The sequence below is a fragment of the Nomia melanderi genome, chromosome 6, assembly GCF_051020985.1.
Source record: "Nomia melanderi isolate GNS246 chromosome 6, iyNomMela1, whole genome shotgun sequence".
Lineage (NCBI taxonomy): Eukaryota > Metazoa > Arthropoda > Insecta > Hymenoptera > Halictidae > Nomia > Nomia melanderi.
Window position 1 is genome coordinate 15,801,218 of NC_135004.1, and position 16,055 is coordinate 15,817,272.

At 45.7% G+C, this 16,055-nt stretch overlaps 1 protein-coding gene across 9 annotated transcripts in view; it reads right to left on the reverse strand.

The window, feature by feature from the left end:
* Positions 1-9,150: 9,150 nt before the first annotated feature.
* lilli (AF4/FMR2 family member lilliputian) overlaps positions 9,151-16,055 on the reverse strand; it is a 370,515-nt gene continuing 363,610 nt past the window's right edge. For 8 of the 9 annotated variants that reach the window (XM_076368250.1, XM_076368249.1, XM_076368251.1 and 5 more), the window contains 8 exons: positions 14,963-15,705; positions 13,059-13,941; positions 12,340-12,479; positions 12,047-12,241; positions 11,873-11,950; positions 11,688-11,784; positions 11,300-11,591; positions 9,151-10,930 (listed from right to left, as the gene is read on the reverse strand). In XM_076368250.1, the coding sequence (XP_076224365.1) occupies positions 10,821-10,930; positions 11,300-11,591; positions 11,688-11,784; positions 11,873-11,950; positions 12,047-12,241; positions 12,340-12,479; positions 13,059-13,941; positions 14,963-15,705 (2,538 nt within the window). In that variant the 3' untranslated portion in view covers positions 9,151-10,820. The remainder of the gene's footprint in view (positions 10,931-11,299; positions 11,592-11,687; positions 11,785-11,872; positions 11,951-12,046; positions 12,242-12,339; positions 12,480-13,058; positions 13,942-14,962; positions 15,706-16,055) is intronic. The other variant, XM_076368248.1, reaches the window with a different exon arrangement.

Below are 16,055 nucleotides of genomic sequence, written 5' to 3' on the forward strand. Positions count from 1 at the left end.
TACGAGGAAGTTTAAGCTCCGTCGTTCGTCGAGCTCGACGCGTTCGACGCGATTGGCAGCATCGATTTCGAATCAACTGTTGGACAGACTTCGAGCTCGACTCGGCTATCGAGCCCGATTCTCGGCGGAAGTCAGCGAACTTCGAACTAACCACTGGCTGCACCGCGATCCTACGCGTAATCGAATTGAACCCAGTCAAACCCAAACGTGTCCCGAGGCTGCGTCCGCCGCGCGGCGAGCGGGGATCGGTAAAACGGATGGAATCGGCTTCCCGGAGGCTCCGGATGTCTGTGCACGTCTGCGCAAGCTTGATCGAACCTGTCAGTTAACCCATTGGTCACTACGGAATTTTCTGTTGTGCATTTCGAAAAATGTGGATTGGAACCGTGAAAACACCGAATTGAACTGAATGAAACCGGTCTAATGAAATCTAGTTATGTTGGATATCACTTTTACTACCGAATCAATCGATTGAACTGATAGTTTGTTAATTAATAAACCAATGAACAATTAGAAATGTAGTTTAGTTAGTTGGAACTGTTATTTCGATGGACAACAATTTATTCATCGCCAATTCGGTTCATCGAGAAATATATCCATGTTCGTTATCATTTTTACCAATAAATCGATCGATTGAACTGATAGTTTGTTAATTAATAAACCAATGAACAAGTAGAAATGTAGTTTAGTTACTTGGAACTGTTATTTCGATGGACAACAGTTTATTCGTCGCCAACTCGGTTCGTCGTGAAACATATCCGGAGTAACCGCAGCCTAAGGCTCCTCGCAATTTCGAGCTCGAGAATACTGGCAACTGACCGCACAGGTGCTTCGATCGTGGAATGCAAATCTCGGTAACCGGAGTGCAGAGGGGACCACCCTCACGGACATCTATGTCCTTAATTATGCTACGGTTTGCGGGCAGCCGTTGAACACGCTGGACAAGGGACTTGGGGATTCGCTTGTCATCCGACTACGTTGCTGACATTGAACTCGATACAAAGTACTGTAAATTCTTCCGTTATACATTTTGTGCTTTGAAGATATAATGACAGAATGATTTCAAAGTCTCAAATATTTCACAGTCAATTAATTATATAATTGATGTATAAAGAATATTGACTTGAGGCGCACAAAATAGTCGAAAGGATTCAAAGGTGATCGAAGGAAAAGTTTTCTTTAGAAATGCAACCAATGATCCCTCTGGTTTGTAACATTCTCAGATATTCTTAACAATTCTCTAAATTGGAGTTTAAATTATGAAGTATAAGGATCTTCTCAATGATAGTATAAAAGTATCTAGAACATGATCATGGAAGTATCTAAAACTCTAGGTAATGGATCCGTGATTTCTAGTCGAAAGCGGAGAACGAAGACCCGCGAAATGTTTCCGAGCAGTATTTCGTTCGAGGATCGGTTTTCGATAGAGGAAACTCCAATCAGCATGCAACATTTCCCCGGACACAATCATCCCTTTTTTCGATCCAATCAGTTCGATTATTTTGGGGTTCGTTTTGGCAAGAGCTGAGCAATATGTGATTCGATTGCACGTTAAGACGAATGATTGAAATGCGAGTTCGATTGGACTGCAATTGTCACCTGTGTTTATTTATTGGACATTGATACAGTCATTTTAATTTCAGTCCTCGATTAGTTTAATTAATGAAGATTAGAAGAAGTATTTAGTAATCGAAGAAACTGTGACACTCGATTTTAATCGTCTTAATTTCAATTGTAGATCAATGACGATTGAAAATTATAAGAGAGTACTGGAAGCAATTACTGCATTTGATCGTAGTTTTAATGAATCGTCAATTAGTAACTGAAGATTAAAAAACCTAATTAGTAATCCAGCCAATTGTTGCATGTCTTCGTTCCTTCAATTTCAATTGCAGATGACTGACAATTAATAATCAATTAACATCCGAACGGTCGTCGTTCAATCATCAAATTACATTTTGCCCAACTCTAGTTTCAACGAACACGAAATCAACCGGTTGACCTAGCAACGAAAGGATTCGATCTGTCGATCTCGACCTTTGTCCTCCCATTTCTCGTTTCTCATTCGTTATCAGGGGGATGATCGTCCGGTAGCCTCCCCGACGTCTCTCCCCAGCGTTCCGCGCCAATAAATACAATAATTAATTAACGTTACTAATAAAATAAATAAAAAGCAGGTAAGTAATTATCTTTCGTTAAGCGAGTTTGGTCTCTCCTTGGTGCGGTTGCCATTCTATGCGTCTTTTTATTGCTCTATCCCTCCATTTTGGTCGTTTCCTTCTTTCCCGCGCGCATTCTTTCCCTCTCTCTCCCCCTTTCTCTCTCTCTCACTCTTCTCACGCTCACGCCGGCTGACCCTCTCATCAACATTCAAGTACAACACTCAAGAAATTCGAACGCACCGGATTCAGTGGAAAATAAATCGACGTTCCGCGAATTATACTAGACAATGAAAAATTTCCTCGGAAATCACGTGCATCCACATCTTATTCGCGAGTGTATAAAATCCGATAAGAAGGAATCCTTAAAAAATCTTACAAAAAAAGGTGATCGAAAGTGAATTCTTAAAATTCCAATGAAAAATCCCATCGGTATCAAAGGTGAAATAAAACTTTTATTCAAATCCCACGATCTAGGTAAGCAATCATTTACAAAAATTCATCGGAATATTACAGAAACCTTTGATACAATTCCATTCCCCGGGTGATACCGTCAGGCTATCGTAAACTATCAACACAACAAACAAAAAAATGCAATTCCTCGTCATCCGTGAAATCGTTTAACCCTTAGCACTCCAGATCGGTTTGTAATCTATCAGCAACTGCAATTTTTATAGTATCCCCAGCGAAAATGAAAAATCCTATACTTCTTAGATCTTTTATTTTCCTTAGTGCAAACTTTGGGTGTGAAAAATTTCATAATTATAGGGTGGTTTCTTTAAGATCCATTCAAATATTATTCCTGGTGCAATATTGGAGCCTGAGTTCAAAGGGTTAATAAGCTCGGACGAGACTCCACGATCGAACTGCAGGAATTCGATCGCTCGAGCGAAGGTGAATCGATTCATCTTCCACCAAGCCGCGAAATAATCGTCACGGAAACAAGACGCCGACGTGAACGTATTAAACACTCTCACGCACTCTCTCTCTCTCTCTCTCTCTCTCTCGCTCACTCGCATCCACCCTTTCAATCCTGTGAATCTGCTTGCCCGCCTGTTTGCTCGTTTCGTTTGCTCGTCTGTCTGGCCGTCTCTTTGAGATGATCTCTGTGTCAGGCGTGGCGGATCGACGCGCAATTTCGCGACGCCACCGGAAATCGGGGGACGAGAAAAAAGAAAAACCACGGGACTCTGACGAGTGAAGGGTAGGGATCTTTAGAGAGAGAAACGAAACGAAAGGGGCGAAAAGAGAGACCGACCGGCGTCGAATTTTCAAGAGCTCCCCCGGCCCCGACGTCCGTGGATCGCCGGATAGGGGTTCCGTCGCAGAACGCTCGAGTCCTTGAAGCTTCGAGGCTTAAGCTCACAGGCTGAGCCTCGGAAGCTCGGAGTTCTACGAGACTCAAGACTACGAAGCTTCGAGACTCAACCTTCGTGCCAGAACCACCGAATTCGTTGGTTCCCGCTTCCTTACTTCGCCATTTTTGATACTTCAACACTAGGTTTACTGGCATTTATTGTACACTTCATTCTATTATTCTTCAAAAAATCGATGCTCGTTTATTTAGATCGTGGAAACTGGAGATTTGGTAGTAGGTAATTAGCGTGAACATTTACAAAATAATATTTCTAGTCCAATATGCGTCAGTTTGACGCGTTCCGTAAACCTAGTGTTAATAGCGTTGAACAGTCATGATTTGAACGGTTTGATTCGAATGCTGTGGTAATGCACGAAGAAACCTAGAATGTTGCAATTTTCGGTAGCCTGCCGAAGGTTCAGTGTTCGAAGCTTCAACCTTGAACTTTGAAGAGCTCGAACTCAACCTTTCAACGGTGTTCGACGAGTACACTCATCGTTACTCGGAAATTAGTCGTTCTCTTAGTGGAACTCGGTGAATTTCTCGTGACGAGTATACTCGTCGATCACCGTTGAAGGGTCGAAGCCTACGGCTACAGCTTTCGAGACTCGAGGCTCAGGACAGATTTTTGCTTCTACTTCGAGGCTTTGTTCCGAAGCTACCCTTCGAATCGTGCACAGAGTCCAGCCCCCGCTGCGTCGACCGCGCCACGCGGTTAACTAATTCAATTGCTCGTCGCGTTGCCCGTTGATCGCGCAACGATTCGTTGCCGGCTCGAAGCGAGAACCTTCTGGCCGATTTATACAGAGCGGGCCGTTCAACCGAGCCGCTTCAATCGAATTGCACGCTACTCGTTGCGTCGAACGTGTCTCCAGGGAAAAATATTCGGTATTTACTGCGTGAACGACGAGTACACTCGTCACAATCAGTTGTTTATGTAACGAGTATACTATCGATTATCAAAGGGACCAGTGTTGTTTCTCGATAATTTCAATTTTTCGACAGCCGCGTGTGCTTGACGAGTATAATCGTCATCGCGTCGGTCTAGCGACACGATGTGGATACACTTTAACACTTTGGTTGCCATGATTATAAACTTGAACATTACTTTTCTCGGTGATGAAACGAGCAAACCGAATTCTAGATGCGAGATACTAGAAAGATAGAGCAATCGTTATGAATATTGACTTCTTAGTTTCAGCGTTATTAAGAAAATTGCTTTGATTTCGTAGGAGTGTCGATATACTTGGCAGTCAAAGTGTTAAACAGCGGCACAACGGCTGAGATGGATGTAACTATTTCGATCAACTGTACTTTCCACGGTCGATACCGAAGAATTTCCCTGTCGAACACTATCGATACACGACGAACAATCGTGCAAATAAATTCGCGGCGCGTTCGAGCGACACGGTTCCGCATAGTTTTCGTTCTCTATGTACAAATGTAGAAATAGATCGTGCGTCACCCGGACAATTTCGTTAATTTACTTTAGAATCTGAGAAATTTTCCAAAAAGCTCGCGACCGAAGGTTCGCCTCCCGTTCGGAAACGTCGTGAAATGTTTATCGGGAAAGACCGTTGGCACTTCGAGGGACGATCAAAACGGTTCTCGCTGCCAGCTGCGGCGACGCGGATAGATCGGAATCGGGTGGCACGCTGTGTGACCGTATACGAGAGTATAGTAAAATAATTATTATATAATACTATTAATATAATAATATAATTATGATTGCATGTCTATGTATACATATATATATACTCGTAAGTGTTGTCCGTGGTGTGTTTTTTTTTTCTCTGTATGTATATATGTATAAGAAATATATTACAATTACGGCGTAGCGGGTAAAGAAGACGAAAAAGAAAACAAAACAAAAGAAAAAAAAAATATAGGGTCGAGGGGACGGAGGGAGGAAACAAGAGAGAAACGAAAAGAGCGTAAAAGAAACGAAGAAGGGCCGACGAGAATCGAGATTTAAAGTCGAAACGGAGGAACGGCAATGAACTGAACCTCGAGATTATGTATCATACATATATATATGTACGCTCGTTTCCAACTGTCGACGAAGAGAGAAAACAAATAAAAAAAGAAAAAAAGAAAAATCATTTCTGCTGCGTTGGGTACAATATACAATTGTTGCGACGTGCATTGCTTCGAAAAAGAATCGTATCTCGTTGTCGCTCTCTCTCTCCCTCTCTCTCTCCCCCCCTTTCTCTCTTCCTCTCTCACCCTCCTCCCGTACTAAGCACACGATTAACCCCATTCTCTCATGCCTGTCAAACCCCCATTCACTCGTATAAATATATCGAAAAAGAAAAATAGTAACGATCTTAGTACCAATAACTCAATAATAATATTAATAATAATATAATAATAATAATAATAATAGCAATAAGAATCATGATAATAATATTATTAATAATATAATAATATAATATAATATAATATAATATAATAATAAAATTAATAATAAAGAAAGCGATAATAGTGACAATAATATAATATGTATAATTGAATAATGCGCGTGACAATACAAATTCTCTTCTCGACGCCGTGGCGAAGGTTCACGCGATGAAAAATTATCGAGGAAACGGAACGAGAGAAAGAAGAAGAGAAACAAATCGAGGAAGGGGATTTCTGCCGGAAGGAAGGCGAAGGGGGAAAGGGGGAACAAAGGGGAAACGGGAAGGAATAAACTGAATCTACTCGCGTCACTCGCGACCCGTACGTGGCGATAGTTAACCGGAAAAGGCAGCACCCATTTTCATCTTTGGAGGTGAAAAAGTTAGGAACTCGCTTGAAATCAAGGGAAGGACGCATCCGTGTGCGCGAGGACCTGCTGCGTTCACGCTCGAAGGGAAGGAATGGTCGTCGCGATACAGCGAGATCGTGGACGAACTTCTGAATACAGGATTTTGAGGGAATATCCTTCGATTCGAGTGAAAACAGAAAACTTGAAGAAATTCTGTGTCTTGCTCGATAAAGTCGACCAGTTCGACGTTTAATATTCTGTACGATTGATCGATACGTAATATTAAAATAAGACATTAAAACAGCTCTAGAAAATATTTCGCCTGTTCCAGTTCAAACACCTGTATATCTCATCAGAGAATATCCAACATGCACAAACTTTCTAGCACGGATTCAAGCAAAGTAGAAATTTTGAATCTATTAGTAGTATCGATAATTCAAATTTACTCTTCAGAATGAATAATTCATGTTACTAAGCAGACACAGTATATACTAATAGAAATCGGAGCAGTATTTGTCATTCTAATAATTATGAAACAAATACACAGTTAAAAACCATGTTCCACCGAACTTCCATCGATCTCACGAGCTCTCTGTATCTGAACCAGCGACGACCGCGACCGGTAAAAGAAGAGAACTAAGAAATAAAGGAAATGAACACGAAGAGAGAGCGTTCGAGCCTCGAACCATGCAGAAAAGAAGAACCTGAGCCTGACACTCGTCGCACCCATCACGCACGCCGCACAACACGCACACGAACAAAGCGGAACTCTCTCGCGCGCAGCTCGCTCTCCTCCCTCCTCGACAAAATCGCTGGGGCACACGCAACCACCGTTTCTCGATCCGCTCGCCCGCGACCGCCGGCTGACGAGGCGAGAAGGGCCTCTGATATTTATACGTATCCGCTATAAATATGTGTCTCGAAAATATCAAAACTTTCTTTCTCTCTTTTTTTTATTTTTGTAATAGACTTCGCCACTTCCGCGTGCTCCCCTCTCCCCTTTGCTCCACACCCGTCCGCCCGCCTTTAGTCTCGTCGCTCCGTCCCTTTCGTGTCCATGTGCGCGCGGGCGCACACGAGGTAGAAAAATTGTATCCCGTGAACCATTGGACCGCGATTTAGAGTAACTCTACGGGCCCTGGAGGCCTCGTCAACCGGTCGATCGATCTGTCGCTTCTACCTCGCCGAACCCGGGCCGGAGTGCTAGCGACCGCGAGATAGAACACGTAGATTGGTCCGGCTTCTGTAACGGAAAGAGACCCTCATCCGACTCGAATTTCGATATGTCCTCGAGATGAAATATTTACGATTCTGGTCCAATGAAGAATAAATGTGATTCTGTATTTTTTCCCACTCTATCTGCGGTTTTACAGTTTGTGGATTGACGCATTAATCATTGATAACGGATGATAGATAGTTGGTTTCATTGGAGTTCTAGAGAATTGTATAATGCGGTTTAACAGATTCTGTTTGAAATATTAGGTTTGATGGGATACTATAGAGTGACCTATGGAAAAGTAGCCTTCAGTACTGTCATGTGTTCGAAGATAGTGAATAGACAGTTTGTCAGCTTTATTTTGACTTCTCTATACTCGATGGTGTTCATTTTGTTTCGCATGCGAGCGACTTTTCCATAGTCCACCCTGTATAAAGGGGAAATCGGTGAGCAGAGTCGCTCGCGAGCCACAGATAAAATGCGAATACAGTCGTGAAACGGATGGATCGTCGCTAACGCTCTCCCAGGTTCGTTTCCCCGTTCGTTTCGTCGGCGTTCGCGTTCGACGCCGTTCCCGGCGCTCGTCGTTCGAGAAGTCGTATACAAATTGATCGGTTTCCGTCGTTCCCCGGCTGCGGGCGTCGCGATCGATGAAAAGACAGGGAAAAGTTGGCGGTTCGAATCGGCGCGCGCGCGCGCTCGCGGCACAAACGGTCTCCTCGCGAATGGAAACGGGATCGAACGAGAGGAAGGAAAGCGCGAACGAAAGGAAACGAAATGCGAAACGATGGAAGCAAAGGGAACGAAGGGGATGGAAAAAAACAGAGGACGAGGAGAAAATGGAGAAAGAACGCGTCGCGCTGTTTCCTTCGTTTGCTCGCGTGATCGCGCGTGATGCTTGAAGAATATATACCTCGGTAAAAGAACCTACGGGACAAATTCGGCGGACAATGTTCTCTTCTGTTTCAACCCTCTCTCACCCTCTGTCTCTGTACTTCGTGTGTACCGTGTTTTTATTACTTTAATATTTTTTTCTTTTTACTCTTACGACGTTTTTTACCAGAAATTTCCTGATTCTCTCGATAAGATTTGTGGTAGCAAAAATTGGGGCGGGCCGGCCAGACGCCGCGGCGCCGCGACGTCGGGCCACCCTCAAGGCGGCGGCACTCGCAAATACCTATTTACAAAAATATACACATGAGCAACTCGCTTATCCGTTACGCTTTGTTATTTTTTTTTTGTTTTGTATGTTTGTTTTGTATGTTTTGTTTTGTTTGTTTCCTCTTTGTTCTCTTAGATTTATCGCGTTTCCACGTGGCATCGCGGTTGACGCGTCGCCACCGATCGCACGGTTTCAAGGATTTGTTACTTCTTCTTCTTCATCGTCATCACCGTCACCATCTTTTTCATCATCTTCTTCTTCTTCTTCTTCTTCTTCTTCTTCTTCTTCTTCTTCTTCTTTTTCTTCTTTTTCTTCTTTGCTTCTTCATCCGAGTATCTGGCGTATGTTTGTCCCTCTCTCCCTTGCTTGCGTTTCGTTTGTCTTCGTTTCCCTTTCTCTATCTCTCTCTTTCTCTATCTCTTGCCCCTTTCTTATTTTTACTCTCCTTTAATCGCAATATGTATAATGTGTGTGTGTGTTTGTGTGGTAATGCGCTATACGTTATAATTATCTGAATATTCTTTTTTTTTTTCTTATTTCGTGCATCTCATCGCTAGGACCTCTACTTATTTCCCCGTTTAAATTCTAAGTAATGTAAATAATATGTATTGGTTGGTTTTTCCCATTCTGTTACCGCGCTGTTCAGCCGGTAGCGTTTCACATTGTTTTCCTTTTCATCCTTGTTGCGTATTCGACTAATCTAAACAACACCGTCTATATTCTCTCTCTTTCTCTCGCTCACTCTCGCTCTTCCGTCTCTACCCTCGCATATTCCCCCTCTCACCCCCTCCCCGTACAACTTTCCATAACCTATCTACAAAAGAGTCGAACGCCGTTCGTTTCACAGACGTCTGACAATATATTTATATATTTATATATATATAAATATTTATAGAATATTTTGTTTATAGTGCGTCGATGTAGATCGACCGTTGATCTTGTTGCTCGCGCGTAATACAAATCACCCCCTGAACGGGGACACAATGCATCGCGCATATTATTATTTCCTCTCCCTCTTTCTCTCTCTCTCTCTCTCTCTCTCTCTCTCTCTCTCGCTCGCTCTCTCACACTTTCATTCTTCCAGCCTCGCTAAATTCATCGTAATCATCGATCCTCTTTCTCTTTCTTCGTTTGTATTTTTTTTTTTCTTTAATCATTCAGCTAAAAACGAGACGCGGCGGCCGCGTCGCACATTGGTTCTCTTTTCATTAAATATATTCATATTTATATATATATATTTATATATTTATAATTATTTATATATTTATATAGGTAATAAACTATATGCATTATATGTATATATTTATATCATTGTGTATTCGTCGCACTCGAATCGCCGAGACGAGACTCGTGCTTCAGGTAACGTCGGCTGCGGCTCACCGTGAAGCGAGAACACACGGCGCATCTGTGGCACTTCTTACTCCTTCTTCCGTAGCTCATCCTCTTCGTCCTTCCTCTTCGTCATCCTCTTCGTTCGTCCTCGGTTCATCCTCGGTAATTTACAAAATGTAACCGGCGACTGAATGCTCCCAGCAACATCTCCCGTGCGCCTACGTCCCGAACACACACGTGTATCAAAATCTTCATCCCTTAGCTTCGCTCTCCACTGGATCCTCTTGGTCTTGAAAAATACCCGACGCGCGAACGGCGCGCGAATCGAATTCCTCGAGAGTAAATCTCAACGGGACATCCCTCTTTCCGAATATTCGTCGTCTCCGCCGGACCAGTTCGCTTCCAAATTGACTATAAGGTTGATGCCTAACCGTTCGAACGAAAAGTACGCCAAACAACCCCGTCCAGCCCTTAACGGGAGGACACTCGACTGCTTTCCGTTAGCCGCGAGCTCGCGAGATGTCCACTCGACGATCCTCCCCGCGGCCGAACGCTCCCCCGTGACCACCGAATTTCCTTCTGCTCACCCCAACGAGGACAATTCCTCTGTCCGCCGAGGAAGAATTGACAGAACACTTCTCTCGGCTGCTGCTCCCCTCTCTCTCCGCCGAGGGAGTTTCTCCTCTAGCGCGCAACGTCGACGAAACACCGCGCTGGACACCCCGCGCTTTAGGTACCCGTCGTCGCGACGTTCTTTACGTGAACATTGTCGGATAGGTCGCCATGTTCTGCGGGAGAGAAGTTATGTAATTGGGGGTGGGTGGTCGGGGGCTATGCCACTGTGGTCAGAGATCACGAAGCTTCTTTATGCCGGCCTGAACGTAGCGCACCAAGTCGCGCAGGGAGCTCTTCAGGGTTAGGGGTCCCAGTTTTTCATCCAGCTCGATGAAGAAGTCTGGAAATTGTTAAGGAAATGATTAACTATAAATCCTCCTGCACTGGTACTATCGTAAACTATTGAAAAAATACTAATTTCTCTAGCACTCTAATTTTTAAGTGTCTTTAGGACCACTTTTGCTTACTCAGATCGCGAAATTATTTTAAACCAATGATAATCAAATCTCTAAGATGACAGCGTTGTATCATAGACCTCTTATCTTAAATATCTTATCGCAGTATCTATTCAAAGATATCAGTCGCCGTACAATTACATTTATAATTGCAGAAAATATTTAAATTTTCCATCTACAACATGTTCATGAAACTTTACGCCAAAGAATATCAAACGGAAAGCAAACATCATCAGTAAACACAGCAAGCTCACCTCTATGCATGTCCGTAACCAGAGCATTCGCCTGATCCCATAGATCGTGACAACTCAGCAGCAGGCTGAACTGGTAATTCTGTTTCGCCATAGCGTTGTGGACGCCGAGTGGAACGCTGACATACGGAGCTGCCTGTGGCTGGCCGGAAGCAGCTCCTCGGTTCGCCAGTTCGCCGCTGCTGTACCCGGAACTCTGGCTGCCGACAGACCCGACGGAGCCGGCCGGCGACGGCGTGGGCGACAGAGATGGCGTCCCTTGTCCCTCCGGTTGCACAGGTGTCGCCTGAGCGGGCTAAACACACGGACGCGTGCCGTTCATGAATAATCACCGAACAAACCGACTCGAACGAAGAAAACAGAAAAGCCTGCCAAGGATGATGCCGCTCACCTTTTGATGATAGTCTGTCAGAATCTTCTGTGTCTCTTTGACTTCGTGTTTACGCATCTTGAAGAGCTTCAAGTATATGAGGGACTGGCAAAAGAGGCTGGAACAACGAGAGGGGATGAGACGCGGTCCCGAAACGCGCCAGCGACAGGACGAAAAGGTTTCACGAGTGGTTCGGGGGTGCTTACCTTAGAATGGCCAGCTTGTTATGTATACTGCTCTCGGGCGAGTTGTTCTGCTGGCTCTTGAACTTCGAGGAGATGTACCTGGCGAGAAGGGGAGGAACGAAAAATCGTAGATCGGTTTAATTAGAAAGAAACACGCCGCGCTGCCTACCCCTGGTTAATTAGAGATCTACTCACTTGATGAGGCTTAGAGTATCCTTGTACATGGTGAACGACGCCCTCTCGGTGACGGGATCCGACTCCATCGCGTTGCCAGTGAGCAGGAAGCAGAGAACGGCCTCTAGGTATAGCATACCTTGCGCGGTGAGCTCGCACTCCTTGTCGGCGCTGTGCTTCAGCCGTTTCGCTTCCATCAGGTACTGATTCTGGTCCCTGAAAGCACGAATAACACGGCGGACGTAGGAAATCGAACGATTCACTGGACGGACGCGGCGTAAAGTACGTTTCGAATGGGATGAGCTGTTACTTACCACCTATCCTGATCCTCTAAAACTTCGTTCTGAGGGTTGAAGTAGGAATAATAGACGCGTTGAGGCGGGGGCGGTGGCGGCAGGAGACTCGTGTCGGGTTTCTCTTCCCGTTCATGGTTCGTTGGTTGTATACCACTCTGCTGCGGAAGGGACATTAACAATATTTGTGTTGTAATAAGCCGCATCGTGTGTACCTTCGCGGATTCTATTCACACGTCGAGCGCCGCGCTTAATTCGCGTGATTCTATGTTCATGTTGCGGCCGGGATACGTTATCGTGTTTATTGCGCCATTGTACGGTGCGCCTCGTACGTTCTCTTAAGACTGAGAAGTCACTCTTCGCAAGTGTAACGTGCAATGGAGTATCGCATAGAACGCGTGATAGAAATATTTCTCATAAAATGAAACTTTCATTTGGAAATTAAAAGATCTTAACGAGCACTGTTAGCATATACTTTTCTATTTTCTACTCAATGTTATTTTATACTACTCACATTCTCTACAATAGAATAATCATTTTAACAAAAAGAATCCACTTATTTCATGAGAATACTGACTATAATAAGAATTGTATCTTTTCAAAAACTATATATCATAAAGCTTCTCAAATGAAGTTCCAACATGTATGCACCAGTAAACAAACGCGTCCACCTATACTCTATTCCCACAAGCCAGTACGAACGCGATACCGGCGACAAGATGAAAACCAGCCCGGCTCACCTGACTAGAAGACGGCCTGGATGCGACGGCCTCGATGTCAGCGTGTTTCCTCTTCCGCTTCTTCTTCTCCTTGTGCTCGGCCGAGCCCTTCGCCTTCGACTCGACGGAACACACAGTACTCAAACTGGACACAGAACTACAACTCGGGTTACGTTTCCTCTTGGGCGCGGTGCCCGCGCCACTAGCACCACTACCACTCGCACTAGCACCAGCACCGACGACGACACCGCCGATCCCGCTCTTCGAGTCCGATATCGGTTCGCCCTTGATCACAGCGCGGTTCTTGTGGTCACCGTCGACGGTCACGTCGCCGTGGATCCTCGCGTCGGATGGCAGCTGCTGCGGGGGCGGCGTGTCCACGATCTCGCCCTCTTCCGGCGTGGGCGGCCGCGGCGGCTGGGCGGCCAGAGCGGACGGCTGCTTCGAGGACGGCCTGGTGTCCGGCAGCTCGGTGCGCTCCCTGAACTCCTGGCCCCTGGACAGCTGCGATATGTGCGGCAGCCTGCTCAGGTCGATCCTGCACATCAGGCTCGGCACGCCGTCCACGTACGTCAACGGCGGGAACGACTGGATCACGCTGGACGCCTGCGACGACGGTCTCTTGTACGGGCTCTCGCCGCCGGTGGGTGTGTTGGCCGAGGTCGTGTACTCCTCCACGTAGATGCCACACTTCCCTCCACCTTTGCCGCCCTTCCCGCCTTTGCCGCCGCCCTTTCCTCCGCCCACCGAGGTGGAGAACACCCTGCGGAGGGTGTCGCTCTTCTTCTTGTCTTGCACGTTGCCCGCGTCCTCCTCCTGCAGCTTCGGGCCTGGACTGTTGTCGCTGTCCGAGTTCTCTGGGGATGTTATACGTGTCGGCGGTGCTCTCGGCCTTGGCGGCACCCTGCGGGGAAATTGAAATTACTGTTCGGAGGGCTGACGTGTACTTTGATCGCGTGAAGGGTGATTAGGTGATGGGTGGTTTGGACATGTGGGTGGTGGAACCATTTGTTCTATGATTTATTTCACAGTGCTTGATAAGACTACTTTGTCGTTAATAATTTAGGCGGAGAAAAGAATTTGATGATTATTCTGTATTTGTTTAATCTGAAACTTAAGGAGTACGTACGTTTGCTATATTTATTCTATTGTTAGAAGGGTTGATGTTAGTCCGTTTAGGGTTCAGAAATCGGAAATTTAACTATGCAACGTCTACCGAATAATGTCTATAAAATTCTGTATGAATTCTATGCAACGTCTACCGAATAATGTTTATAAAATTCTGTATGACTCGAATTGACGTGACCCTATTGTTCAAATGTATGAACACTGTGTACATCAATTCGACGAGCCACTGTTTTATTTACATTTCGCTCGCGTTTCACTAACTGTAAGTCGCATCGACGCACGCAGGTGTTCAGTTCGAAGTATTCCGCTTCGTATCAGTCGGATTGATCGGAATGGAAATTGTACAGAATTTTTCAACAGAATAACCAACATTCACGTATCTTTACATTATGCATACCTATACACGCCCCTCCATTAGCCCCTTGACCTATGATTTCTTTCTCAACTCTGATCGATACGGTTACTTCGTCATTAATAATTTATTGGAAAAAGAGAAAAATTCTAAGCATACGTTACGCCTATATTTCCTTAAGTACAACAGGTGATTACAGAAGAATAATATTTACTTTGAATTCGAATGAACTAATATATATTTCTTGAATCATGAAAATTCACGAGTCTCACTCGTAGGGCAAGGGGTTAAACCACTTCAATCTCAAAATATACTAAAAACCCAAGGTAATTCACACATAAGACTGACAATGACGCTACTCCAGTATACAAATTAGTCCAGGTCAAACTAATCCTCCATTATCCTCCGACCTCCGCATAACCCAGAAGCACCACAAATTTCTCACCTGGCGATCTTCTTCTTCTCGACGGAAATCTCGGACTCGCTATCGGAGTCCGAGCCCGCTGCAGTAACCCTCGAGCTGGACCTCCTGGACTTAGCCTTGGCGGGGCTCTTCTTCTTCTCCTGCTTCTTCGGGGAGTCGGCCAGTTTGCTCCTCTTGATAGGGACTCTCCTCCAGCGAGAGTTATCATCGTCGGAGACGCTGTTCGTCTTCCCGTTCGCCGGGCTCTCGTCCTCGCTGGAAGAACCGCTCAGTCTGGACCGCCTCTTCTCCGTTATGGTGGCGACCACCGGCGACACTCTGGCCGGCCTGTCGCTGTCGGAGTCGCTGGAAGCACCCTGGGACCTGTCGTCGCTGCCGTCGTCGCTGGTGGCGATGGTCGCCTTCGAGATCGGCTGCTTCTTCTTCACGGGACTGCCCACCGGTCTCGTTCTGCTCCTGGGCTTCCCGTTCTTCAGACCTTCCTCGGACGTCCGGTGGCCGCCTTTGGGACTCTTCGTGGGCTTTCTGGGCCGGCCGCGTTTCCTGGCGTCGGCCACCTTTGGTTTCTCCGGCGCGAGGCTCTCCCCGGCCGGCTGCGTCTTCTCTTGGTCCGAGTGATGGTCGCTGTCGCTCAACATCGTGATCAGCGGGTCCGTGCGCGTCCTCTTGAACGCTTCGTCCAGCTTCCAGTCGTGGCTGGTCTTCTCCCTGAGCGTTCTGGTGTCCGCTGCCACCGCCGGCGAACCCTCCCGCCTGGCGCACTCCTGGGAAATTAGAAGCATCTTGGTTAAACCCTTTGCTACCGTAGGCTGAAGTTGGTACGTGTTCACGTATCAATGACTGATGGTTCGAAAGTGAAGAAAAGGACACTCTCACTTGCAACGCTCGGCTTCGACGTCATCATTGACGCACGCCGAGGATCTAGCGTTGGGTCCAACCCCTTGTCTTCACTTCTGAACCAAAGCTCGGCTTGACTAACGTGACCTCTTATAAGTAATTAACCCTTTGCACTCGGAAGTTTTCACTAGAAATATTTCAAGATTTCCTAATGGGATAAAGACAATTTATAAAACTAACTCTCAAATTGATGCGTTATGTATAATATTAAATAAAA